The 27877-nt window shown below is 41.3% G+C and overlaps 1 protein-coding gene across 1 annotated transcript in view; it reads left to right on the forward strand.

Annotated features, from left to right (window-relative positions):
- Nucleotides 1–27877, forward strand: part of Slc38a11 (solute carrier family 38 member 11) — a 42885-nt gene that overhangs the window by 9143 nt on the left and 5865 nt on the right. Inside the window, exons 7-11 of the mRNA XM_038337744.1 lie at nucleotides 1448–1527; nucleotides 17065–17135; nucleotides 17795–17956; nucleotides 21436–21548; nucleotides 24907–25038. Of these exons, the coding sequence (XP_038193672.1) occupies nucleotides 1448–1527; nucleotides 17065–17135; nucleotides 17795–17956; nucleotides 21436–21548; nucleotides 24907–25038 (558 nt within the window). The remainder of the gene's footprint in view (nucleotides 1–1447; nucleotides 1528–17064; nucleotides 17136–17794; nucleotides 17957–21435; nucleotides 21549–24906; nucleotides 25039–27877) is intronic.

The raw sequence follows: 27877 nt of genomic DNA on the forward strand, positions 1-27877 counted from the left end.
CCATCTTTAGCAGCCATTCAGAGACAAGCACGGGCCTAAAGGGAGGCCAGAAATGGCAGTGCACAGCTGTAATATTCAGGAGCTGGAGGAAGAGGCAGACAGATCGCTATGAGTTGAAGCCAACCTGATCTATACATACTTTCTGGCCAGTCAGAGCTACATAATGAGACCTCGTCAAAGAGAGAGAAAGAGAGAGACAGAGAGAGAGAGAGAGAGAGAGAGAGAGAGAGAGAGAGAGAGAGAGAGGAGAGAGAGAGAAGAGAGCAAGGAAGGAAAAAAGGAAGGAAGAAAGAAAAAAGGGAGAAAAAAGAAAGGAAGAAAATTGAATCAAAAGCATTTTTTTGTGTCAGGTATCTGAATGATTGAGCATTTTTTTCACTTTACAAGTGAAAAATAGATATATAAATATATATTCAATATAGATGCATAGATGTTATCTTCTGAAAGTAGAAAGCAAAACATTCATGAAAAAATGATGATCCTTAACATATGAATTCTCTACACATCTCTTGAAGTGTAAATCCCGATTAACAAAGCACAGGGCAAGCTCTCTGTGGAGCAGGCTGCTTGCATTTGAATGCCACCTGTCATCTTCTAGCTGTGTGAACTTCGACTGGCTATTTTTTTCTCTCTGTTCCTCACAGGACCAGGGAATTCATGATAGATATTTATTTCAAATTAGACATCAAAAACTTGGAACCCAATGTTAACGATAATCACCTGAAATAAAAGCAATCTGAGGCCTTTTTTTTTTTTAACCTATCCTAGAAATCATCTCAAATGTGCTTATCCATTTCAAATGGAGAATCGATTCGCAAACCTAATGTAATGAATGTACACGGTACATGCGCATGCACAGCCACCCGTGTGTTAGCCAGATGAAACAGGCACAGTGCTGAGAGGAAGACAAAGAACAGACCCAGAAACACAGAGCAAAGGGCAAACCACATGGGAAAAATAGACCAACGGAGCTAGAGAGCAGAGAGGGAAAGGCAGACATGAAAACAAAATTGAGATGAGTGCCTGCATGGTATACTGAAAGGAAAAGGGGGCGATGAAAATGGAAAAAGCAATGGTAGATAGAACGCAGCTTAATTCAGTACTAAAATAGGGCCTGAAACAAAAAAAGATATTTTCATTTTAACTTTCATAAATTAAAAGCACTCACTTTGTATCCTGTGCAGGAAGTCAAGAGAGGGCTTCACACTTCATTGTAAAACCACAGTGGACCCTCGATCCTCTGTTTGAGTCTCAGGGATGATTATAAGCTGTTAAGTAGTTATGCACCCAACCAGTGTAGAGACTAATCCATAAGGTTATAAACCACTTAGGGAACCTGATATCAACAATCTATGAATAAGTTTACCCAATTGATAAAAATGATGTACTATTTTAAACAAATTATCTGTATCTTATACTGACGGTGTCTTCACATTTCTTTGTACAGATCTCTTTCATTTCAACAGTTTTAACAACTATAATCCTTGGAATCATAATGACAAGAGCAGTTTCTTTGGGGCCAAACATGTAAGTGCTATTGTATTTTTGACTTTTACATCAATATTTTCTGAAATATAACATATTCAAGAACATAAGAAAAATACACAAATAAAAATATAGCCAGATATGATGGCTCATGCCTATAATCCCAGGGCCTAAGAAGAGGTGGCAGCAGATCAAGAGTTCAAAGTCATTTTCAGCTATATAGCAATGTCAAGGTTATGCTGAGATACAGGAGACTTGGTCTCAAAATAGAAAATAAGGGAGAAAGAAAGACATTGTATACACATAGCAGTGAGAAACAGTATATAGTGAGTATTTGGGAAAAAAATCAGAGAGACATTTACAGTCAGTTAATGCATCAGGGGACCTGAAATGTACTAAACAATAAAAAAATTAATTTAAGCCATGTCTTAATGAATGCAAGAAATGCTGCATCTTCTACGAATGGTCTTTAAGAAAGAAGGCGTAGGGGAAACCTGGTGGATCTGATCAGTAGCATGTGCACAAAGCAATTTGCTTTCCTTTTGACTAATTGCTGCTTTGTAAAGTCACTTCCTCTAGTGTATACACACATGAAAATCTTAGCTTGCCTGGAAAAAAAGTCAAAAAACTGTGACTCAAGTAAGTAGGAAGTCTAAGAGCAGAGTGCCAACGAGCCTTGATCTTAGTAGAGCCCCTGGTCCCCTTGCTACAGGTCGTCACATGGCAGGGGGCTCTGTGGTTGCTGCCCACCTCCTCTCATCTGACCCTTATTGCCTCCTTAAGGTCTTCCCTTTAGACACCATCACACTGAAATACCAGGACTTTATCGTAAGGATTGGGGCAGATAGCTGGGGAAGCTATCTGCTTGTAGCCCCCTTGGAAGAAAGCGTAACTAGGACACAAGCCCCCTCCTCTCATCAATTACTAAGATAAACAAATCAAAGAGAAAGGAAGGGAGGGAAAGAGGGAGAGAGGGAGGGAAGGAGGGAGAGAGGGAGAGAAGGAGGGAGAGAGGGAGAGAAGGAGGGAGAGAGGACAGGAAAGACTCATTAAACAAATAAAAGAGGAAGAAAGGAAGAGAGGGAGAGAGGGATTGAGGGAAGGAGGAAGGAAGGAGGGAGGGAGGGAGGGAGGGAGGGAGGGAGGGAGGGAAGGAAGGAAGGAAGGAAGGAAGGAAGGAAGGAAGGAGAAAAAGGTTCATTAATCCAGTCTTACATAGCCTAAGCAGCTTTGAAATGAATTGGATTTGATTCCCTTCAGTGTGGCCATCTATCCCTTCTTTCAGCAAGCATCTATTGTTTCTGGTGATTTTTGCTGTGTCCTGGAAGAGAAGACCAATATATTGTCTGGATCAGTGTCTGCCGCAAATTGTCTATTAGTTGGATGATTTCAAAACAGAAAATAAGTTCAATACAGTGTGATTAAGTGTGAAGGGGTAATTTGAAAGGGGGCAAAGGCATTGCCCAAACCAGGGCTTCACAACCTGCTTGTATCTAGAAGACCTTTCTTAGAGAGGAAACCATGTATGGTCTTGGTATCTTGGAAGGACTGGAACTTTTTTAGATAGATAAGAGGGTAAAAGGCATTTTGGGCTTAGGAAATGTGCACATAGAAACACAGAGGTGTATAGCCATTCAGCTGCTTCTTATTCAGTATTTATTGTACAGATACAAAATTCCATCCTGGTTTTTGAAAAACTGAGTTACAGAAACAAAAAGATAATCCATGCAATGAATAATACAATAATTAATAATTTAGGCAAACTGGTGATTTCATGAGACTTAACTATAATGACTGAAAACTTTATAATGAAAAATGCTTCTAAGTTGCCATTTATAATAAGAGATTTTGTATGCTGGGTATATATAACACAACGAGGTGATATCAAGGAGGGGAAAGATAGAGAGAAAATTAGGAAACTTGGGAAGTCAATGAATCAGAACTCAATTACGATCCAGAAGGGGCAAACCTTGATCCCCTTCAAGACTGCACATTATATTCACCTGAGTAGCTGGAACAACTGGGGTACAAGGGCCCCACCCACAGAGCTTCTGCCCCATCTGTCTAGGGGCAAGGCAACTGGACTCCTTATAGAACAGTTAAAGGGTCCATGAACAAGGAGCAAGACAGAACCTCAGGCCCAGAGACTGGCCAGAAGCATACCCAGGCTGTACCTCATTCCCAAAATGAAACCAGAGATTTTTGTTTCTAATTGATGCTCTGTGGTTGATGATCATCCTTTGTTTATGTTTCTCAGGGTTTTTTTTTAAATATAGAAAGTGTCATGTGGAAGAGCATTATGAATACAAAAAGAAATGAAATGTCTTTGCTCCCAAGGATCATCCAGTTTAGTGGGGAAAATAACAATCAGAGGATAACTATGAGGGAAGAGAAGAAGGGGTGCACTCTTCCTGTCAGGCTAAATGAGCTGATGTCATGGCCACAGAGCTTAAAAAACTATTTGTTTCTTTTGGTCCCAAACAAAATGTAGCCTTACTCTCCTCTACTGGTGATATAATATTTTATCTGAGATCGAGTCTTTACAATAACAGGGGAATATTTATTCAACTCTTCCAATATTTAGATGTCTAGGAAGTATGTTCCCTCGTACGGTGCTACCCCTTATTTCTGTTTGACTAGTTCTGCAACCCACTTCTGCTCGCCCTGCTTACCATCAGGCTAATGAGATTTGTGTAGAGCTTTGGCACAGAAGCTGGTCAAGCAGGCTTCCTTCTGAAAATAAGACGGGCATGGATGCTCATCATCCATAAAACATGAGAGATCCAATACACCATGTGTGCTTTCCTTCATTTCCAGTTCAGAGGAGTGATCAGAAAAGCTGTGCATCTCTCTTCCCCTAGGTCTTCTAAAATGGTATTTGGAAAAAAAAAAAAAAAGATCTTTAAACCCACTATCAGAAGACAGGCAGGTCTGAAACGGCTGCTAGTAGTGACCTCGTTACCATGGAAACACCTTTTTAGTGGTTGTGTTTAAAAATAAAACACAATTCAATTTCCTTTTCCATAACTCATAGGGCCATAAATTCTGCTTTCTGATATGATTTCAAATAGCCACAGCCTCACGACTCTCAGTTCTTCTTGGAAATTATGTTCAGTTTTATTGCATTTTCTAGGTCTTTGCTTTATAAAAACTGGGGAAGCAAGGCAATTTAATTGTTTTCCAGAGAGCACACAAGTATAAAAACGCAGGAACACACTTGTTTTTTTTTTTTCTAAGTTAGATAGAAGGCATTATTTTTAAAAAAATCTTTACTTAGGAATGTCATTAATATTCATATCTTTACAATCAGTGTGGAGATGATAACATGAAATCAAATTTGAAACTATTTTCCTTCATATGACATCTCTGTTTTAGCATTTTAATCAGTAACTTAGCATTCTAAACATAACTGTAGTATATACACACCTAAGATTTATATAAACACTTAGATACACAAACTGTACCCTAGAACCCAGTTATTCTGTCCATCTTATGCCTAAAATTATACAATTTAATCACTTAGAAAGGATTCAAGAGAGAATCAGGAAAAAATGGGTAAACTATGTAAAAGTACATATTTGAGGAAGAGAATGATTAGATTTGACAGGTGTCAATCGCTGAACATTTTTTGTTTTTTATGACACATGAATTGTTGCTGTTCTTGTTGTAAATGTCAGTCATCAAACAGTAATCTGACCGAAGTAAAAGACAATTTATTCACCCAACTATAAGATTCAAGGTCAGTTGTTGGGTGTGGTTATGGGTGTGGCTCACTTGATGAAGTCAGGTATGGCTTTTCTTTTTTATCCATCTCTTTTTTCTGCTTCTTGTTTGAGCTCCAGGTTCTGAAATGCCTTCTCGCTGTCACGAGGTAACAGCAGCAGGCTCAACTTATATCTGTTTAGGCCTAAGTCCAGAGAAAAAGAGTTTTCTCTTTCAGGGGATTGCAGTCCACTGCAAGGATTATTGCCAGTTGGCTCTGATGAGGATCTGTGAGGATTCCTACCCCAGGATCTGTGTTGAGCTGCTGAGTTGAGATGAGGTCATGGGTGCCTACCCTTGGAGCTAAGAAAAGGGTCACTGCATCCAGACTGAATAGGAAAATGAGTGGCCCCAAAAGACATCAAAGCAGTTATGATTGGAAATGTGGAAGAGCCACTGAGCCCTGACAATAACAGAGCCCACTTAAAGTACAGGGTTTTCAATTAAATGGTATGGGTAGAACACACTTACAAAAGAATTTAAGATATAAATAAATGACGAATGTCCTCATGGAAAAAATACTTCTATTGGAGCCTGGGGACATTGTTTAATGAAAATTTTAAAAATTAAAGAAAAACACAATGTTTCTAGTAAATTGTTTTAATGACATTTATATACTTAAAAGACATATGGCATAACAATGTTCAATAAATTATTTCAGTAGAAAACAAAGAATCTGGAAAACCCTCCTTTCCCTCGCTGTCCTCCCATTCTCCTTATTTGAGAAGGGGTATAAATGGAGTGGAGCAGTATGGGAAAATTGGCTGGAGAGAGAAAAGAGAGCTAAACTGCTTTAGTTTGTTGTACACATAGGAATTATTGATCAAATCATAGTTCGAGTCAAAAGATGAATCTAAAAGTGCTCCGCGAACACTTTATTGGAGGGGGGAGATGAGGCGGGGGTCTCACTATGTTGCTCTGTCTGTCCTAGACCAGGCTGGCCTCAAACTCACAGAATCTCCTGCCTCTGTCTCCCAAATGCTGGGATGAAAGGCGTGTGCCACCACATCCAGCTTCCGGGAACTCTTGAAGGCATTTAGGGCATTGTTTGTGTGGTCCTTGGATAGAAGCTGGGATATTCATTCTTGAAAGTACGGCCTAAGGATACACAGAGGAACACGTGGGTCCATTCTGAAGATTGTGAGAGGCAATATGAGTTTCATGCCAGGAGCGTGTGCGGTCATCCTAGAATGGTGATCAGGAGTGGGTTCAGAAGTTGAGCATTTTGGCTTTGTAAGTTTGGAGATATGGGGAATGAGAAGGGTTCTCCACTTAGAAGTAAAATGATGATGTTCCTTGTTGAACTGTCTTTATTCATCGCTTTAGGCATCTTCTCATAGGGGTACTCTATGTCTTTCATCTCGCCGCATGCAGGATGAGAACAGAGGTCATGTTTGCTCTTTCCCGTTGTGTGCTCATCTCTCAGCAGAGCGTGAAACACAAACCTGGGGCTCAGGATGGAATTGCCAGATAATAGCTCAACAGCTCGGTGAATCCGTGTGCCTACCTGCTTTAGTCGGTTCATCCTGCAGACTGACTGAACAAGAGAATTAGAATCGTCTCGAGGCAATAAAATTTTCACGGGAAAATGTATTTACTAGCAAGGCAAAGTTTCCTAGGGTTACTTTCAAAGCCAGTGATCACCCAGCTCATGGCAACCACTGACACCCATTTTCCTATGCCTCCCCTGACCTCCCACCACTTAGATATTGTGTTAAAGACATAACTAGAGTTTTGGTGATTCTAGGCTGAAAGCCCATCCAGGGTACATAAGGAAATCAGCACAGATGGTTTGGTAGAGATCCCAAGATGAAGGGAAGACTTTGCTGCAGCGTAAAAATCTTGGCTTGTTCTTCAGCTGCTGGATGTTAACAGTTATGAAGCAGAAGAGTGGTCTGATAGAGCTTTTCATTTTAATCTGGGCTTTTCTTAGAGCCCAGGAGAGGGCAATGGGAATGCAGAAGTTTGGGGAAAGGCTGTCTATGGCAAGGGTCTAGGCACGGGACAACTGGTTACAGTGTATGTACTGGCTAGCAGACATGAAGAGGGAGAGGAGCCTTTCAATTGATAGACTTAGTGTCACCATGAAGGTTCTAAGGGAGCAGGAGTTACGTTACTTAGGGTGATGGTTGACATAAAGGTTTTCAGCTTAAACAACTAGATTCATAGGATGCCCAGAATTCACTACCAATGGGAGAAATAGAAGAGTCTACTGTCAATCAATGCATTAAATACCTATTGTGTCAGTTGTGAGGCTACAAAGGTAGGTGGTACCCAGTCTCCCTTTGTGGGTCGATTCAAGTTTATTGAGGGTAGAATTGGGCACATAACCCTCAAAAACCAAATAACACTCATAATTATAACTGATATCTATAATATTATAAAAATTAGGAGGCAGGGAGATGATTCAGTCAGCAATGTGCCTGTAGCACAAGCATGGGGGCCTGAGTTCAAATCCCTAGCACCCCTATGAGAAGCCAAATCATCAGTGTATGCCTGTGATCCTAGGGCTAGGAAGATGGAGTCAGGAAGATTTCTGGGCCTGTTGACTAGCTAGTCTAAGCCAATCAATGAGTGTCAGGTTCCTCAAACGAACCCATCACAGATGACAAGGAAAACGCTAGTGTTGACCTCTGACCTTCACATGCACACATTCTTACAACGCTCCCATAATTACGTTCCCCTACAAATGCATGCACAAGAACATAGTCACTAATAACAACAGTGATAATAATAATAAATATTTTTAAATATTTATTTTTTTTATTATGTATACAGTATTCTTCCTGCAGGCCTCATTACAGTTGGTTGTGAGCCACCATGTAGTTGCTGGGAATTGAACTCAGGACCTTTGGAAGAGCAGGCAATGCTCTTAACCGCTGAGCCATCTCTCCAGCCCCAATAATAAATATTTTTAAAAGTAAAATCCTACTCTGCTCCCTCCCATACCTGCCTGTCTGTGCCAAACCAACCAACCACCAATACTTTGTGAAGAGTTGGCAGGGGAAATCATAGAACAGATGATAATAAGAATCAAAGAACATTGATATCTCCAGTGGCAAACTGGGTTCATGATTACAGGGGTTTTCTCGGGGATTTTTTTTTTGTAAGATCAAAACTATATTTTGGTCAAAAAGAATCAGCATTAAGTTTTCTGAATATTTAAATCAACTTTTGAAAACTGTAGTTAAAATAAGTGAATCCTTTCTGACGCTGGGAGTAATCACGAGGGAGGATTTTCCCAGGCAGCTCTGTCACACACAGATCTGTACCACAAAGCCAGACACAAATGAGCTGGGACAACACGATGGCTGAGGAGCCCGGGGAGGCTGAGCTGGGGGACACGGTCAGGTCTGCCGGTCCTTCAGAGCTTGACAGAAAACAGGAAACATGAACTGTGCCCGAGGGTGTTCAGAGCATTTAACTCTCAGCTGTGTCTGGTTGAAGCAGTTAATTTATAAAGCGCCCAACAAAAGTCAGGCCCTGCCCACGCTGGATTATTTGGACGCCTCCTCTGCAACCACAAGGCACAAATGTTCCAAGCCTCCTGACCCAGAGGTGTGGTGTCCTAAGACCCAGGAACAATACTATGGAGCTTGGTTGTTGTTTTGTTGTTATTTATTTGAGACAGGGCTCAGTATATAGCCCAGGTTGGCCTGAAATGCACTACGTAGACCAGGTTAGCCCCAAACTTACAGACACCCACTTTCCTCTGCCTCTTGAGGGCTGAGGTTTCAGGGGAGACACCATGTCCAGCATGAAGCTTGCTTTCGTCACTCTGTGAAGACAGGTTTAATTGATACAACATCATTGCTGATCCCTCAGCTGTTAGGAAGATAACAAATTCAAGTTTCCAATCAAGATCAGAAGACTGAATCCAAGAATCCAAACTGTTACCCGCACCCAGCAGCTCACAACCAGCTGTACCTTCAGATCCTGAGGAGCTGATGTCTTCTTCGGGCCTCTACAGGCATCCACACATGGAATATACTCCCACAGACATACATACAAATAAAAATGATTAAAAGTAAATCTTTTCTTAAAAAGCATATACAACTATGTATAGCGTTGTGATTAGCATACATATAAGGAAACTCTGACTTCGATCCCCAGCACACTCCCCACCAAAAAGACTATAAACAAAAACTATATAAACTAACATCTGTTCAGATTTTTTAGGTAAAGGAAGCAACCTTTCTTTTTGAAGTGCTGCCTGTGCTAAGATTATGAACTGCTGTGTGCTGGGCCCTAAATTATCTTCTTACTCTTCACATATTGTAGTTCTTAGACACCGAAGCTTTTAAGATTAAGTACTTTTTACCTTTCCTCCCAACCCCCTTCTCCTCCATTCCCCACTTCCCCTCCCCAAGCTCAATTCCTGCCTTGGGTTTTCTTTTAACCAGTTTACCCTGTTTGACTTTTAGACTTGATCCCTTTTGTTAAGCCTCTTCTAAAGGCTTAGATGAGATAATGGATCAGCCTGACAGGAAGCCCTAAGCTGCTGTGCCTTCTAGACAGACTGCCTCTCAGTTTGCCCTGCACCCCCCCCCCCCACGACTCTAGGATTCCCCTTCACCTCTTCCCTATGCTTTCTGAGCTTCAACACTCCACACACTCAGGGCTGGCGTGAAGCCAACTACTCTCATGGTGAGCACCATCTACATGGCTCTCCATAGTTCTGACATAAACATCCACTGATCCTTCTTCTCCACTGATGTCTCTCCTGCCACCATTCTCTCCCTCAGGAATGATATAAATCCCTTTAATAACATTTTAGTGGGATCTCAGGATAGAAGGGAAATCCATGTGGCCACCTTTCTACTCTGTTTTAATTCAATAGCCAATTTTTAGGGTGTGTGTGTGTGTGTGAGTGAGTGTGTGTGGTGTGTGGGTGTGTGAGTGTCAGTACCCAGGGAGGCCAGAAGAGGACATCAGATTCCCTGGTGCTGGAGTTACAGAGCTATCCAGTATGGGTACTGGGAAAGGAACTGGAATTCTCTGGAAGAGCAGGACAGGAAGTGCTTTCAACACAACACGACATCTTTCTAGCAGCCAAGTTTAAATTTTTTTATTATTGACTTGCATGAAATTCTAAGTGCAAATTCAATAATTTGTTTAAAAGACATTTTATACTTTAGAGAAGTTATTTCTTTTTATGTGGATTTTCTACTCAGCTATGAAGAAGCGGCTTGATCTAATGGAGAGGGATGGTGTATTAGTCAGGGTTCTCTAGAGTAACAGAGTATATAGAATGAAGATAGATAGACAAATAGATACATACATACACAGATACATAGATGATAGATATAGATGATTGATAGGTAGGTAGACAGGTAGACAGACAGACAGATAGATAGAGATATGATATGATATGATATGATATGATATGATATGATATGATACATTAGAATGACTTACAGGCTGTGGTCCAACTAATCCAACAATGGCTGCTTAAGAATGCACATTCCAAAAATCCAGTACTTACTCAGTCCATGAGGCTGGATGTCTCAGCTGGTCTTCAATATATATGATATCTCAAAGAACTAGACTCAAATGCCAATGAGGAATTGACTTGGTAGAAAGGGAAAAAGTAAGTGAAGAGCAAAAACTTCCCTTTTCTGTGTCCCCCTTATACAGACTTCTGGCAGAAGGTGTGGCCTAGACTAGAGTCAGGTATTCCCATCTTGACAGATCTGGATTAAAGGTGTGTCCTCCCACCTCCAAGATCCAGATTAGAAGTAGATCTCCCCACTTCAAATCAAACAAAAAAATCCCTCACAGGTGTGCCCCATTTGGGGGGTTTAGTTAATTCCAGCTTAGTCAAGTGTCAGTCAAGAATCGCCATCACAGATGGATAGGTAATTCTTTCTCAAAAATTACCTAATTACTTATTGTAACATTTTTCATAATAATGAAGATATGAAGCAATCTAAGTGTCCAGCCACTGATGAATAAGGAAAATATGACAAACACATACAACACAATACTATTCTACTATATAAAAAAATACAGTTGTGTCATTTGCCACAACATGAAACTGGAAATGTAAAATAAGTCACAAACAGAAAGACAAGTACCACAGGATCTCACTCACTTGTGAAATATCTTAAAAGTTGATCTCAGGCAAGGCTTGAGGGTACATGTCCTCTCTCCTAACACATGGGAGGCAGAAATAGGAAGATCTGTAGAATCCCAGCTAACCCCGTACAGTGAGGCCCTGTCTCCCCAAAGCAAACGAAGTTGCTCTCCTAGAAGCTAAAAAGTTGAATGGTTGTCACTAGAGGCTGAGGAGGGAGTATCCAAAGACACAATTAAGTAAGGGAAATAAGTTCTATGTTTTATGTACAGTGGAATGCTTACAGGTGATGATGTACAGTTAATGGTTAAAAAGCTAGGAGAAAGTATTTTAAATATTTTTATGAAAAAGAACATGTGTATGTGTGTGTGTGTGTGTGTATGTGTGTGTGTGTGTGTTTGTCCTGATTTTAAAATTACCTGGTAAATATATATGTATTACAAAAAATCACATGGTACCCCATAAATAAGTAGAGTTTTATGCAGATAAAAACATGATAAATTTTCTACTTGCTGAATTTCTTTACCTGTGAGTTTCTAGTCTCTGTTACTCTATGATCCAAAGATTAAAGGAGGAAAAGAACGAGTGTTAGCCCTTAGATGAAAGCTTTGGGGAGAGATCTATGAGAGCCAACTCTTGAAAGCGTTTCTTCACAGAAAACGGAAAACCAGGTGGTAAGGGCATGTTCCTGTTTTTATATCCAATCATAGTTTAATTTGGTAAATTCATAGGAAGCTAATTTCCCAACACTTGCAGAGAATTCGAAATACATACGTTCATTCTCTCTCTCTCTCTCTCTCTCTCTCTCTCTCTCTCTCTCTCTCTCTTCCTTCTGAGACAATGCCGACTAGGTGGACTAGGTGGTGTCTCAGGAGCCCCTTTCTGTCTGTCCACCTTTCTTCATCTATTAATCCTTCAATCTTTTATCTTCCTGTTTCTCAAACTTCAAAATGCCCATGGTATTTCCTCTGTCTTCGCAGATATATATTTGAATTCCCTGCACTGTTTTCATTTGATAAGCCTGTGGAGGTAGGTCAGCTGGTAGAGTACTCGCCTGGCAGTTTGATCTCCAATGTCAAATAAAAATGGGCACGTTGGTGCACACCTGTTATCCCCACATTCAGGAGCTGGAGAAGATCAAGGAGATCTTGGACAGACTGGGATAGATGCCACAAATAAGAAAGGTTAAAATGAAGGAAACCTAATGTAACAGGTTACAGTGGCCACATTTCCATTGTGAACAAACACACACACACACACACACACACACACATTCTTTTCATAAAAATATTTAAAATACTCTTGCGTCCATTTAAAATGAATGTGCCCATTCATTTCCATTGCGAGACATTTAAGACTTAACAATTGAAGCACCTGGCATGGTAGGATGTACCTGTTAGCCCAGCTACTAGGGAAGCTTTATTAGACAGAAGGCAAATTCAAGGACTGCCTGGGCTATAGTTAAAGGGCTGACTGGCCAATTTAAACTTACAAGATCCTATCTCAAAAAACTGAAATATATCCGGGGATATAGCTCAGTGGTAGGGTGCTTGCCTAGCATACAGAAGGCCATTTCCCTGGTACCTGACACACACACAAAATTAAAATTAATACTTATAATCTCGGTCTTGATTCTTTTCCTACCAATTGATTCACCCATGGTTCATCATGTTTTATTTTTCTTATTGCCTTGCAGAATATTTACTTTAAACTAGATAATAATCATTTCACTGATTTTATGTGTGATCAATCCCCAATCTCTTCTTCCAGTTAGACATTTGTATTCTTAGCTTTTCATATGGATTATATCATTTACAAATGTTTTATAATACCTTTAATTGATTTTGTCATCTACCAATATTTGCCTTCAGATTTCAATAGTATCTGTTTGCAAAATCCATCCTTCAATACACTTTATTCTTTGAATACTAATTTGGGAGGAATTGGCAGGTGCATAATATTGAGTCTTCCTGAGCAGAAATGTAAACATGGTATATCTCTCCATTTCTTTGTATCTTTAATAGAAGTATAACATAATGTTAAAACTCTCTGAAAAATCAGACTTTTGTTGTTACAGTCACTCTTTACATGTCAGTTGACTACACCAACTTTACTGGTGTGTGTGTGTGTGTGTGTGTGTGTGTGTGTGTGTGTGAACTAAATTTATATTCAGCCCTCTGTTAAATACCCTATGAATTCTAGTGGCTGACCACAGAGCCCTTGAATTGTCCATGTATACAATCATGTTGTGTTCAAATAAGCTTACACTTTTTTTTAGTAATTAGACATCTTCTCATTGAATTCTTGAACTAAGTAAGAACTGACAACTGGATATGAAACAGTCATACCTGGTTTCTTCCCTTAGTTGTAACATTTCTACCTTTTAAGATCCATGTTTATTACACATATGTTTTGTTGTAGATGTTATTCCTTGGGATAAGGAAATTCTTAACGGCTTGCTTGGTATGTTTATGAAAAATTAATACTGAATCATATGCTTTTGTGTATGTGCTAAAATTCATATGCTTTCCCGCACTAATCTATTAATGTGGTAAACGTATTAACAGATGTTTCTATGAAACTACCCTAGCAAAGATCATCCATTTTTGGTGATATTTTAATCATACACATTGCTTGGACACATTATTAATATTTTTTTTTTACTTGACCTCTATAGTCTAAAGGTAAAAGAAACATAACTTCATTTGTTTTCCTCCGGGATAGGTATCAAAATTTATCTTGATGCATAAATTATACCAGGGAGAGATAGCCGTTCCTTCTCTTCTGCCCCCCCCACCCCACCCCCATGGAACTCATTGTTTCTGAATGCACTCCTAGCTTATTGCAAACAATTGGAAAGCAACATCCCATTACCTCATTCCTTTTCCCAGATTTGGAGCACATTACTCTCTCAGAGTGTATCGGAAAGTTAGACCATCTTCCGTTAGTACTGCCCGATAGGAATCATTTTATAAGCACATTACATTATATAAGTGCACTTTGCACATTGAGGCTGGAATTTGCCAGGCTGACTGGCGAGAAAGCAGTGGAGGCAGCAGGTGGCAGTAGCTCCCACTCCAAGAGCAGAGATTCCCAGCAGGTCAGAGAACAGTGGGAAGCCTCCTCTCTTTTCTGTAAGGCTTTTTTTTTCCCCTGAGAGCTGCTGTTTCATTTATAGAGAGATGATAGAGATGATATACTGCAAAAAAATTCCACAAACCTTGACAGAGCAAACAGAATCCGTTTGTGTCCTCTTTATACAGACAATGAGGAGCAAACATGAAAGTTGAGTTTTCATCTTGAGAATTCCCCTTTTTCTCTAACCCTCCAGGACCCCCGTGCTCTCTAGTGGGTTCTTGTCTATCTCCGTGCACTCTTTTGGGTCTCATTCAAACCTGTCTATAGAAGTATGTGATACTTGTGGACTTTTATCTACCTTTGAATACGTAACAAAAGATACTAATCAAATATTAATAAATAGTACTGGTAAAACTAATGACTGTATATATTGAATATATGCTGTCTTACAACCCCTTTTCAGAAGATTTACGTGTTTTATCTCATTTAATCTGTAAAATAACTCAGGAAATTAGATACTGTGGTTACTCTCATTTCACGGAGGAAGGGATTAAAACGCATATCAATGAACTTAGATAAAGGAATACCTTAGCCAACAAATAGCAGAGGCCAGAAGAATAGACTCAAGCCTGTGATATTCGTTATTACTGGAGGTGGAGACATGAGTATTTATTAGGCAGGCCAGTCCATGCTGACGCTACCTATTTTAATTCCACTGGGATGTAAGCTGCTTGAGAATGTAGAGCGACTAACTGGACATGCTGAAGCCACACTTTTAACCTCAGAACTATAAAGGCTGAGCCAGGAGGATCATGAGTTTGAGGCCAGCCTGGCTAGATCACCCATGAGGTTCTGTCTCAGAACAAATAAACGAATGAAAGTGATTTTTGAAATGTATATATGTTCAAAAACTTCATTTAGAAGTTCACTAACAGGTGGAAACCTGAGACCAATGTCTGAAAAGATTTTGGCTGAAACACAGCAAGAAGCTAAGCAAACTAGATCGTAATGCTTACCTTAATGTTAGATGAAAAGAATTCTCATTTTGGTTTTGGTTTTGGTTTGAGACAGCGTCTCACTGTGTGACCCTGGCTGGTCTGGACCTCACTTTGTAAACCAGCCTGGCCTTGAATTCATAGAGATTCACCTGCCTCTGCCTCCTGAGTGCTGCGGCTAAATGTGTGTACCACTATGTCTGGCCTACATGATAATTCTTGGATGTACCTGCAAAAAACCAAATGAGATAAGAGTGCATTTGCCCAGAAATAGTCAGTGCACCCCCAGTCAGCCTCAGATCCCTTCCGCCTTCCTCAATGAACTACAGCTCCCTTTAAACTTCTGTCAGCTCGATCGAGCCTGCAAACCTGTAGAGGTGAATGAAGAGCAGTTATGGGACGCTGGTAACTTAGTATCTCCCTCGAGATCCTGTGTGGTGACTCCATACTAACTTGGCTGTTAAGTTGACTGAGCAAATCAATTTCCCAAGTCACACAGTCGGTGGGTATTTTACATATATAAACACAGAATCTCTCCAAGCATCCCAACGGGCATTTCAGAGCATTGGGGTTAAGGAAATGCTGGTGCCCCCCCCCCCAGGAACTGATGAGACAAATGAAAAGCCCCTTTATTAATTGCCGATATCTCTGTGGGAACCTTCAATTGCCGAAATCTCGGTGGAGACCTCCAATTGCCGCGCACCGCGCCCCCGTGTCTGCTTTCGATGCACTTTTACCCAGTTACCGAGCTTTGGGCAAGGGGCTGGAGGTTAAAAAACACAGACACACACAGACAGAAAGACAGCAACATGGGTCATCCTTGAATTCCCCCAAGAATGCCCTCTTTATTGTGTTCAGGGGCAGATTATATAGAGATAGCTACGCCCCAGCCAAGCCCACCAGAAACCACTCTTCTGCCATCAGAACTCCTGAAGGTCTAGTGCTCAGAGCAGCTGTAGGCACTCAGATCAGGGGATTACAAGAAATTCAGGATCTGGGGTCTCACTGCTCCCAACAATTAATTTCTTTCTTTTTTTTGGCAAATTATTTATTTTATATGTATAGGTATTTTTCCTGCATGGTGTGTGCATGTCTGTGTGTATGCATGTGTGTGTGTGTGTGTGTGTGAGAGAGAGAGAGAGAGAGAGAGAGAGAGAGAGAGAGAGAGAGAGAGAGAGAGGTCTGTGCCTGTGTCTGTGTGTATCATGGGTTTCTGGTGCCCAAGGAGTTCATAAGAGGGCATTAGATCCCCAGGAACTGGAGTTGCTGTGTGTGTGTGTGTGTGTGTGTGTGTGTGAGAGAGAGAGAGAGAGAGAGAGAGAGAGAGAGAGAGAGAGAGAGAGAGAGAGAGAGAGAGAGAGAGAGAGAGAGAGAGGTCTGTGCCTGTGTCTGTGTGTATCATGGGTTTCTGGTGCCCAAGGAGTTCATAAGAGGGCATTAGATCCCCAGGAACTGGAGTTGCTGTGAGCCACTGTGTGAGGTCTAGGCACCAAACCTGGGTCCTCTGCAAGAGCAACAAACACACTCTGAGCCATCTCTGCCTGTCCCCCTTATTAAGTTCCCATTGAAAGATACTCAATTTTGATGTGGGATACTATTTCTTATTCTCCAATAAGTTTATTATTATACTTGTTTAATACTATATCTAATTAACTTATTTTCTTCTAGACCAAAGACAGAAGATGCTTGGGTGTTTGCAAAGCCCAACGCCATCCAGGCTATTGGGGTAATGTCTTTTGGTGAGTACCTGGCTACAAAACCCTTTCTCAGTATGACTCCATCTGCTCAGTGAAGAGGTACTGCTCCCTGTATGTCTATAACAGATCTTCTAAGTTAGATTCCACATTAGCAGACAATCTAGTTTGTGTTAATATAAAATTACCAAACCTTTCTTGTCCATTACCAGCCTTCCTCATTCGTTACTAAAATTTGCTCCTAATTGAAGAAAAGTATTTCCAGGATGGGCATTCATTGCATTTGGTGTGCTGTCTAACTTGGAAGTCCAGCAAATACCACAGAACCTCTTCAAAGTCTTTGCAGAAAAGATTAAAATCTGGCTAGATATCTATAGCTGCCCTATGTCCCAGATGCCAAGGAAAGTCACGTGCAGATTTTTCTTAAGATAGGAAGGGTCATCAGGAAGAGGAAAAACTGGGAGAGAAGTTGGGCAGGCAGGCCTGGTTCTTGTTGACAGTGACGAAGAAAGCCTTCTGTGTAGGTTCTCGTTTGTAGGCTTCTTAGGAAACTTACTTTCTGTCTTATTCAATGCTACAGAAACGACATGTTTTCATCTTAGATACTTGAAATTCTAAGGCAGTATGCATCTCTCAGCTTTTCAGAGTAGAAAACACAGGCCTGCTGCTGCCCCAGTAATGATTTTTTTCCTTTTGTGTTCCAGCGTTCATTTGCCACCATAACTGCTTCCTAGTCTATGGTTCTCTCGAAGAGCCCACAGTGGCTAAGTGGTGCCGGATCATCCACACATCCATCTTGGTTTCTGTGTTTATTTGTGTGCTCTTTGCCACGTGTGGGTACTTGACTTTTACCGGCTTCACTCAAGGTAAAATGAGAGCCTAAACTACATCCTACCTTGGTGCACATGTGGATTGGCGCCAGTATATCAGTATTCTACTCATGTCTGGAACAGTTTTCCCGGGGTCTATCCGATGCCACGGCCGTTCCCCCCACTCTCCGCTCTATACTCCTGCCTCTCTGTGCTCTGCTCCCTAAATTCTCTCTTCTTAACTGCTGAGACTTAGTTCCGTGACCACGGATTCTCTGCTTCCAGACAGATTTGTTTGTTTCCAGACATGAACTCTGGCTCCCCTCTCCACTGCCATTCTGTACTTTTTCTTTCCTGGGCACTAACAGCCTCCCAATGCTGAAGCTGATAACCTTTCTGGTCTGGTCCTTCTGAACCTCTCTGAGTCAGCGGTCCTGAACTGCCTTGTCTCCCACTTGAGGAAAGAATGACTGTACTATAATGGGTTTTCCTTTTCTGTGCTAATTTTTTTTTTTTTTTTGCTTCCTTCTTAAGGACTTTCTAATCCCCCATCCCACCCAGACATTGAGGTCCTGTCTTTCTGATGACAAATAGTCTGGGTACTTTCCTTATTCTCCTCTAACCCAGACCTTTCTTTCCATCTCCAGCCTGTAGGATATCTCTGCTTAATTGTCTCATTTTGGAATAAATCACAAACATCATCTTTCCTATAAAGCCAGCCCTCGCTGACTTCCAAATGCCTTTTCTTTTCTTGTTTCTCTCGGGCCTGGTAACTAAGTAGTCTTCCCTTTACTGCTTTTGACCCTTCCATCCAACCACTCGGGGTGTAACACTCGGGGTAGCCTGACAGTGGGCCAAGCGCCACTGTGATTCAGAGATTCCGCAGCTTTTACAGGTCTAGCCTCTTGCTTGACCTTCCCACAACCCTCTGAAGGTAAGTGGAATAACGAGTTCTACTTCCTGCTCACACAGAAAGAGAAGTAACTTGCCCCAGCTGGCTGGTAACAACCAGAAGGCACGTGGTCCGCTGAAGCTCAAGTTCAGATATCTTCCCCCTTCTCTGTCTGCTTCTCCAGTTTTGACTAATGTAGAGTCTCCAATAACCTCTTCCAGTCCAGCTCCTCTTGACTTGGTTTTCTGTGACATGTGACACTGTGGTACTCTTGGGATGTCTTGATCTGCACAGAGATCATAGGTCACTGTAATTATGTGCATTTAATTCTCCAGAAAATAATAAAGATTAAAAAAAAACTAATGATAATGTGATACCAATGCAGGAACATATGGATTAGTTATAGGATAGTACAGTTAAAAGCAGCCTTGAAAGTCTGGATAAGAACTGACCTTGCCGGGTGGTGGTGGCGCACGCCTTTAATCCCAGCACTCGGGAGGCAGAGGCAGGCGGATCTCTGTGAGTTCGAGGCCAGCCTGGTCTACAAGAGCTAGTTCCAGGACAGGCTCTAAAAAAGCTGCAGAGAAACCCTGTCTCGAAAAACCAAAAAAAAAAAAAAAGAAAAGAAAAAGAAAGAAAGAAAGAACTGACCTATTTCAAGCACTGCCGTGGACCAATTACAATTACTACAGAGTATTCCAAGTTGAACGGCCTAAGGACTCCAGCAGGCATGGAACCTTAGTTTATAGATGTCTGTTTTCGCTAGTGATATCTTCCTAGTGTCTTTAGCAATGGTAATTGCCTGCTGTAATTAAATATTTATGACAGCTGTGCATGGCCACTAACATCTGTAATCCCAACACAGCGCATGGGAGGCTAAGGCAGGAGGGTGGCTAGCCTGTGCTATACAGCAACACTCTCTAAAAGGGACATGTGATGCGACCTCTTTAAACTGAGTGTGGCCACATGGGCCCATGTAGAGAAGAGACACTAGGATCACTTGGGCTTCCTGGCTGCCTGCCTGTCTTCTGTGAGAGATTCTGTCTCACAAATAATAAGGCAGAGCATGATGAAGCAGAGTACCTGATGTCCTCCGTTGGCCTCCACAGGCCTGTACACAGGTACAAATACCCACACGCCTATGTACAGAGACTGCATACATTCATCCACAAACACACACACATTCTGTCTCTTATGCACATCTTAATAGAGCAAAGCTGACAGGTATTTGATGTTATTGTTCTTGTCCCTGTTTTTTTCCCCTTAGCTCTGATTCCCTGATACACACTTTAGATTCCAGCTGGAATGAGCCAACATTGCTTCTTTAGCTCATTTCTCTTTAGCTCGACCTGGTCGTGTTTGGGCAAACTACATGTTCCCTTGTTCATCAGGTACCTTCGAGCCAATAAGGCAGTGGGAAGTCTAGCGTCTCATTGCTATACCCTGTGACGTCAATGCAAACACAGGGCCTGGTTATTTGGGGTGGGAGGTTAGCAATGGGAACCCGGGCTCTTGGGTTTCTTACAGGGTTGAACCCTCAATCAGTGTTGAAGCTGTTCTCTGCTTCTATTGCTTTGTGTTGCCATCTTCTTCTGCCCAGAAGGGACACCAGGAAAGTCACGCACACCAGGTGTCCTTGGTGGAGGGAAGGGACGTGCCCTGGAAAGAGGAAGTTTCCACGGGAGTAGGCTGCAACCTCACTCTTTAATACAAACAAGCTCGGAGGATTATTTTCTTCTTCTGAAACAGTGCCGTCAAATATGCGGCTTTCATGCAATTTTCTAATTGGTTTAATTGAAAAAAGGCAACTGCGGTGTCCAGCCTTAACCATGTTATGTTCAGGAAGTAACGAGGCCCAAAGGCTGTCTGCTGTGAGCTGACCGGAGCCTGGCATTTTTTTTGTAGACTCCTGCATAACATAGAGTCTCAATAAAAAGGAGCCGAAGGTATATGTGGTCTGTTACTTGGTTTAGAAGTCATTAAATTTAGTGTCCTTTCCTGGAATCAGTCCTATTTGCAGTGTTGAACCGGTAAAATTTGCATTTCTACCGGTGTGTATCTAATGTCACGAAGGACGGTGTTACCTTCGGAATTCCTTGGTGTGGTCCCGAGCTTGTGATCAGGACCTATACCTCCCGTGCAGGAAACTCAGCCTCCCACAGGCGCTGGTCCTACTCTTCCTTGTGGGATTGTCCGCGATCTAAAAATAGCATTTCAAAGAGAAATTTGTTTATTTTAATAGGCATTTGTTTAAAATAATACAATCGCCAGGAACAAAGACCAGAAGCCATTTATAAAGGCAGCGCACAAGAATTTAGGGAGTTTATTCTGTTAAATATATATATAAAAAGAAAACCCAACCCACAATGGACAAAGTATTTTTTTCAAAAGCTGGCGCAACTTTAAGGCAAACTTACCAAAAACAAATAAGAATCATGAGTCTACCTTCAAGTGGAGCATGTACTATAGCAGTGGATAATAGCAGGGCTACTGGAGGCAGTATGGTATACTTAGACCTGGTAATCTGTTCTTCTAATTCAATGAGATGAAGTGTATGGGCCACCACTTTTTATACGAAAGAATATCTCATTTGTTAAGTTACTCCCAAGACCTTGCAATTCAATAAATTTTTCTTATTCTCCAGGAGACTTATTTGAAAATTACTGCAGAAGTGATGACCTGGTGACCTTCGGAAGGTTTTGCTATGCCATCACCGTCATTTTGACGTACCCGATTGAATGCTTTGTGACTAGAGAGGTGAGCAAGCCCAGGCTCTTTCCGACCCTGTTTTCCCGTGGTTGCTCTACTACATTTACCTAAGAAGACACAGATAACTCAGTACGTAAATTCCCTAAAGGCAAGATGACAGGGGATAGATTCATAGAGCCTTCTCTTTAAGCTGTAAAGTATCAGAATCTACAGATGAATATTGTTAGGTCTCAAAGAAACCCGGGACAAACTAAGGTGCTGATTTGTCTATCAAAGCAGACACTGGCTGACAGGCTACCTCAGCAAGTCTCACCTCCACCCTCTACCCTAAACCTATCCATCCCTGACCTTCCCTTCCCTTCCCCCGGCTTCTGATTCCAGCCATTTCAGCCACATGCTCCCTTGGCCTCTTGGTCTTGGGGTCAATTCTTCTCTCTCTCTTCTTATCCTCTCTGGCTTGCAGCCCTTCCCCCCACTTCTCTCTCTCCCTGTTATGGTCTCTTCCAGATGCCTCTGTCTATTCTCTCCCTCATATCTACAATAAAAACATTCTTTCCAGACACACCTAGGAGTGGTCATGTCCTCATTTTCATTCAAATATATATTCAAATATTTACAAAATATTTTGTTTTTAGACATTGTGACTATAAATCATGCTCCAGGGTTGAGTCTAGATGATCATAAACACAAACACATTGCTTGGTCCCCAAGTGACTAGTAGCCTTTAGAAAAGCCAAATGAAGGATGAAAGTTTAAAGAACTCATTCCCAAAATTATATTTTTGTTATGATGCTTCATAAGCCATTGTATACTTACCAAAGGCGAGAGTAATTGGCTTTATTTTAAAAAATAATATATTATATTCCATAAGGAATCAAACTTCAACTTAAACCTATAGGTCTACAGATATATTTTGATGCATATATTTATAATAAATGTCTTGTAAGAATTTTACATGCTTGCAAATACAGGCAGTTATGTAGACAAAAGAGAGTCTATTCTTGTGTAATCCTGGGTAACGTGGCTTGTCAGGAGTCTCTTAGGCCGTTGGCTAGATATCTACTGTGCTGAGTGAGCAGCACCCACGAGCACTGTGGAAAGGGCTTAGTCAGCATCTTCCCCTACAGGCTGTTTCCGCAGCGTACTGGGACTGCATACAATGTATGAAGGGAGCCACCAAGAGAGCCTTAAATCCCCTATCGAATCCGCAGTTCTGGCAAGGTGAACCAGCGCTGGGATATAGGGGGATGTTCAGTGCTGTGCATTCTTTTCGGTCTCACTCCTATTCACAAACAGCATGACCAAAGGCTGGTGTCCTTCCTTTACAGAGGAAAGGGGTAGAGTGGACTTTATGCAGATGTTTGAGCTTCTAGAATCTTTTAAAACTTTGCTAACTATGGGTCAGGGAAGGCTGTTCTGTCAACATCTGCCCAGCACTTCAGGCTCAGATCAGATCTCCAGATCAACATGAGTGGACGGTGCAGGCTTGGATGCCTTCTGGTCAGCCATGTGTGGATGACTTGAGTCACATCACCTGCAGCGTCTGTCTTTCCTATGTGGAATGAGTTTCCATTCTAGCTGCCATCACGGAAAAGCAGAATAAAACCAAGATCTTTGCCCTGGCAGCATGTACCATGCACAGAGATTCTGTCTGTATGAGACTCGGTGGTTACTGTTGATGTCTGCACACGTATACACACACACACACACACACACACACACAGAGCAAACATGAACACACACGTATACACACACAGAACCAACATGAACACAGCCATTTCTCTTTATAGGTAAAATAGACCAGGTACATATAAAGAGGATTTAAAAAAAAAAAGAAGAAGAAGACTGTATGCCCCTGATCCTGCCTATTTGGCTATTTCGGCCTCATAAGGCCATCTTAGAGATGTATGGAACAGTAGTGTTTAAAGAAACAGCAAATCCACATCACCTAAGTTATTGGTATCACCATTAGGTCTCTACCAGCAGCAGCGCTGGAGTGGCTGATGGGCGGAGATATCATCTGTCTAGGTCATTTTCCCACAGTTGTCATGGTTACAGTACCTGGCACCTGATGCTCTCTCTCCACTGACAGCTCTCGCCTCACCGGTGTTTTGCATATGCTCATCACTCTGTTCGGAGCCTCCTTTCTGTCTTCCGTCGAGAATGTTCTTTCTCCTTGGCTCTTCTTTCCACGGTGGCCTGAGCTTGTCATTCTTCTCTAACGTTAATCCTCACCCCAAGCTTGGATAGGCAACTCACGTTTCAGAAACGGTAAAAAGAAGAGGACTTTAAATAAGGCCATGTCCTGTGTGCTGTGGTCCAAGAAACCTGACTGGGGTTACACGGAGATGGAGAAATGCACACGCATATACAGACAAGCTCAGATTGGGTGGCGTGCGCTTGCTCTGGTGGAGAGCACCTACCATGACAGCCCAGAAATGATTGCATTTATTATATACAGAATAAGGAGGGGGTAGCTAGTCCTGGTAGGGGAGCTTAGGCTGTGAACATCTAGGAAGAAGAACCTGCGACAGAGTGCATTTTCTGTCAACATTTGCATGTGGACTTGGGGAAGTTTTGCCAGTCACACTGGTCTGAGGCACTGGGGTCCTAGACATGGCTGTGCTTCTGTCAGTGTTAAGCTTTCGCTCAGGGCTTCCTCTGCTCCCCACAGGAGACCATTTTAGACAACGGAAGAGCCCTCTACATTCTACTTGGTCTTTTTAAATCCTGCCACAAACTAGTCTCTATTTGTCTCTATATCAATTATGGGCCTTCCATTGGGATGTCAGTTCTTGAGAATAGGAATCATTCTTTTGACATTCTCTTATTGTAAATTCATCAGAGTGGGATGCATCCAGTAGTGACTATAGATTAGCCTCCTAATCTGTTTATTCATGGAAAATATCGATAAACTATTCTTAATTTGTCTTTCCTCTTTGTGGGTTTCTTTTGTATAGAATTGATTTTCTCTTAATAAAGGATAGCACTCATCCAATATCATTAAGAGGGTAAGTCCTAACACCTTCATTAGAGACCATTAAATAATCAATTAGTGTTTGTAGTTTGTTTTAGTGGCAATCTGCCCAGCTCAAGAAGGATAAGGAAACTTTCAAAGCTTTTGTATCCTTAAAAAAAAATGTGTATATTACAGCACTGGTGTGCCAGGCTCTGGGTCTACAGCACAGGACACCGACTGACAACGTTTACAGCAAGGAATACTCATTATTGCTATGTATGTGGATGTGCAGCTTCTTTGAGAACACAGAAACATTCCTAGTGTCCTAGGGTCTGATGTGTTGCCTGACTATGGGTGGCTCATATAGTCATAGCGCTAGTACAAAAAGCCTCTTACTGATTCCAGTAAACCTCAAAAACCTATCAACCTGCTCTGTTTATTCACCAGGTAATTGCCAATGTGTTTTTCCGTGGGAATCCTTCATCAGTGTTCCACATCATCTTAACAGTGGCTATCATTACTGCAGCCACGCTGGTTTCACTGCTGATTGATTGCCTTGGGATAGTTTTAGAACTCAACGTAAGTACATGAAAAGACTTGCCCCATCCTTTCTAAAAATTTCTTTTAAAATGTTTCCGTCTAAGACAAAAATGTGCTTTCCTTTTTCTCAAAGTATCACTTTCTGAAGCATAGTGGAAATCTGTTTGCATTATACTAATAAATATTGATAACGATGACACTCTGCTGTCTGGGAAAGCATATGGTTTATGGTAGTGCTTCTCAAAGGGCATGATTTTTGCTCCCCATCCAGGAGGGTGGTGTTTGTGATGTCCGGAGACATCTTTGGTTGTCTAACAGGGTAAGAATGCTATGGATGTATAGTAAGAAGAAGCCAGAGCATCAATAATATCTCATGATATTCAGAACGATCCCTCACAACAAAACTGTGTCTGACTCGAAGTGTCCAGAGTTCCATGGCTGCATATCTTGTCCCTGTCCTATTCAGGTATTTCTCAAGTTGACGACACCCTACACTGTGTGCGGAATTGAAATGTCTAGTGGATTTGTTGAAATTATAGAAAGAATAAAATTCTATCCCGATCACATCATCACTTTGGATGATCCAAACTTCTTTTCCTTTCAGTATTTTTTTTCTTTCCCCAGACTGTCCTTTTGTCATTTCTAACCACACAGATGTAGCTCTCTTCTGTGTCATGTCTGAACTGATCTTTTCAATGCAATTGGAAATGCTGTTGTTCAGTAACCCAGCCCTTGCCTTTATGGGAACTTATTTCCAGTGTATTTCACCAAAGGTTCCCTTAGTTGTCAGATTTATTTTCAGCCTGTCACTACGCCATATCAATCTTTTCTCTTCTCCTTTACCCTATCTATCTTTCCATTCATTCCTTTTCCTGCAATGATTATTTTTTCTATGTCTGCCTAAGTCCAACAAAGTCTGTTGTTAGCTGTCACTTGGAACTCATTTATTCATTAACCATATAGTCATTCAGCAATTACTCTGCACTACACAGTAGAAATATAGTGATGGAAGGAAATTTGAAAGAATATAACCTTTCTCACTAACATGAACGTTCAGTTGCTATGTGGTTGATGAAGAACACACACACAAAACTTAACACACTTTGGTGACAGATTCCATTGGGAACATAGAGGGACAGAGAAGGACATCAAGAATGATTCCACTCTATTGTGTGACCCTAGGCTAATGGTGCCATTTGATGAGATAGCAATGGAAGGAAAACCACTAATGCTGGGTCATTATTCTTCCCCCTCCACAAGCCTTACAGGATTTCTAATCAGAGGAAAACCAGTTAGCATCTCCTGGTCATGCACCATGGGGAGGGCAGGGCTGTGCAGGGGAGACTCCAGCTCATCCTGCTCTTCTGATTATGAGAAGTTCAGGATGAATGAGGGTTTATCGCTCATACTGACGTCACTATGCTTTCCCAATGCCATTGTGATTTGAAGTTCCAGACAAAAGCTGGAGCATAGCCTGTCCGAGAAGCAAATAATTCGGACTTTTCTTATATCAGATGCCAAACACTAGGGACCCTGGGGAATTTTCCATTACATCAACAACAGGAAAAAGGCTTCCTTTGGTATGTTGTTGCAGCCCTGTAGTTCAAGCAAGTTAGCTTCTCAGGAGACTAAGCACGGGAATCCCTTGAACTTAGTCTGAGCAGTATAGCAAGACCTCATCTCTCAAAAATATCGAGAGGGGAGAAAAAGCAGAAAGTCAATCACATAGTAGTCTTGATTTCTGTGAATGGTCCCTGTTTAACTTAATGAAATAACTTTTATGTAAGATCTTAGACCATGTGATATTTGAACTGTCCATGAATTATCTTTATTTTCCAAATGGTAAACTCTTTCAAGACAAGCATATGTTAAGACTTCCTCCATGGCCCACCACACTGTGCACGCTGCTGAGAACATCAGGCTTAAGTTATTACACGAATGGTCGTGCCTTGTGACCACAGCTTAGGACCTGTATCTATAACTATTCAGGATCATAAGTGAACCACTGGAATAGAAGCAGGAAAGCAAGCAAGGAATATATATTACATATATTATATACATACTCACATATACATCTCTCTCATCAGACTTATGTTGTAAGAACTTTAACTCACTGAGTCATCTTGCCAGCTTGATAATTTTTGTTTTTGAAAAATTTATTTATTTTTATGAGTTTGAATGTTTTGCCTGCATTTATGTGAGTGTACCTGATGCATGCCTAGTAATCACAGAAACAAGAAGAGGGGCACTAAATTTCCTGGAACTAAAGCTAAGAATGGTTGTAAGTGACTGTGTGGATACCTGGAACTGAACCTGGGTCCTCTGCAAGAGCAGCAAATACTCTTGCTATTAAACCATCTCTCCAGCCCCAGTAGCTAGTCAGTCTAGCTGAAACAGGAAGTTTCTGATTCAATGGGAGTCTCTGTCTCAAGGAAAGAAGGTAGCGATGATGTCAGAGGACATCAAAAGTTGTCTTCTAGCCTCCATATGCATGAACACACTGATATACATGTGAATATACCACTTTCATTACACATACAAAACCTGGAGATATTGCTTGTCCTATTTATGCATAAAAATGATTTTTTATGTATGTGTGCGTGTGTATGTGTGTGGGGGCATGTGTATTTGTGGGGGGAGACAAGAAAGGGAGATAAAGTTTAAGTATTTTTAAGAATAACCTGTGCTGCATATGAACCAATTTTTTAAAGGACTAAAGTAAATACCAGGCTGGAAGTAAACTGAAAGTAAAGATTTTTTGTGTTCATTTTCTCTTCATAGCTTTCACATTAATTAGTAGAATTTCTGTGAGGGGATGTGAATGACAGACAGCTCAGGGCCTTGTCACGGTCTCTGTTTTAGAAATTTTTCTCTCTTC

The sequence above is a fragment of the Arvicola amphibius genome, chromosome 7 (assembly GCF_903992535.2).
Source record: "Arvicola amphibius chromosome 7, mArvAmp1.2, whole genome shotgun sequence".
NCBI lineage: Eukaryota > Metazoa > Chordata > Mammalia > Rodentia > Cricetidae > Arvicola > Arvicola amphibius.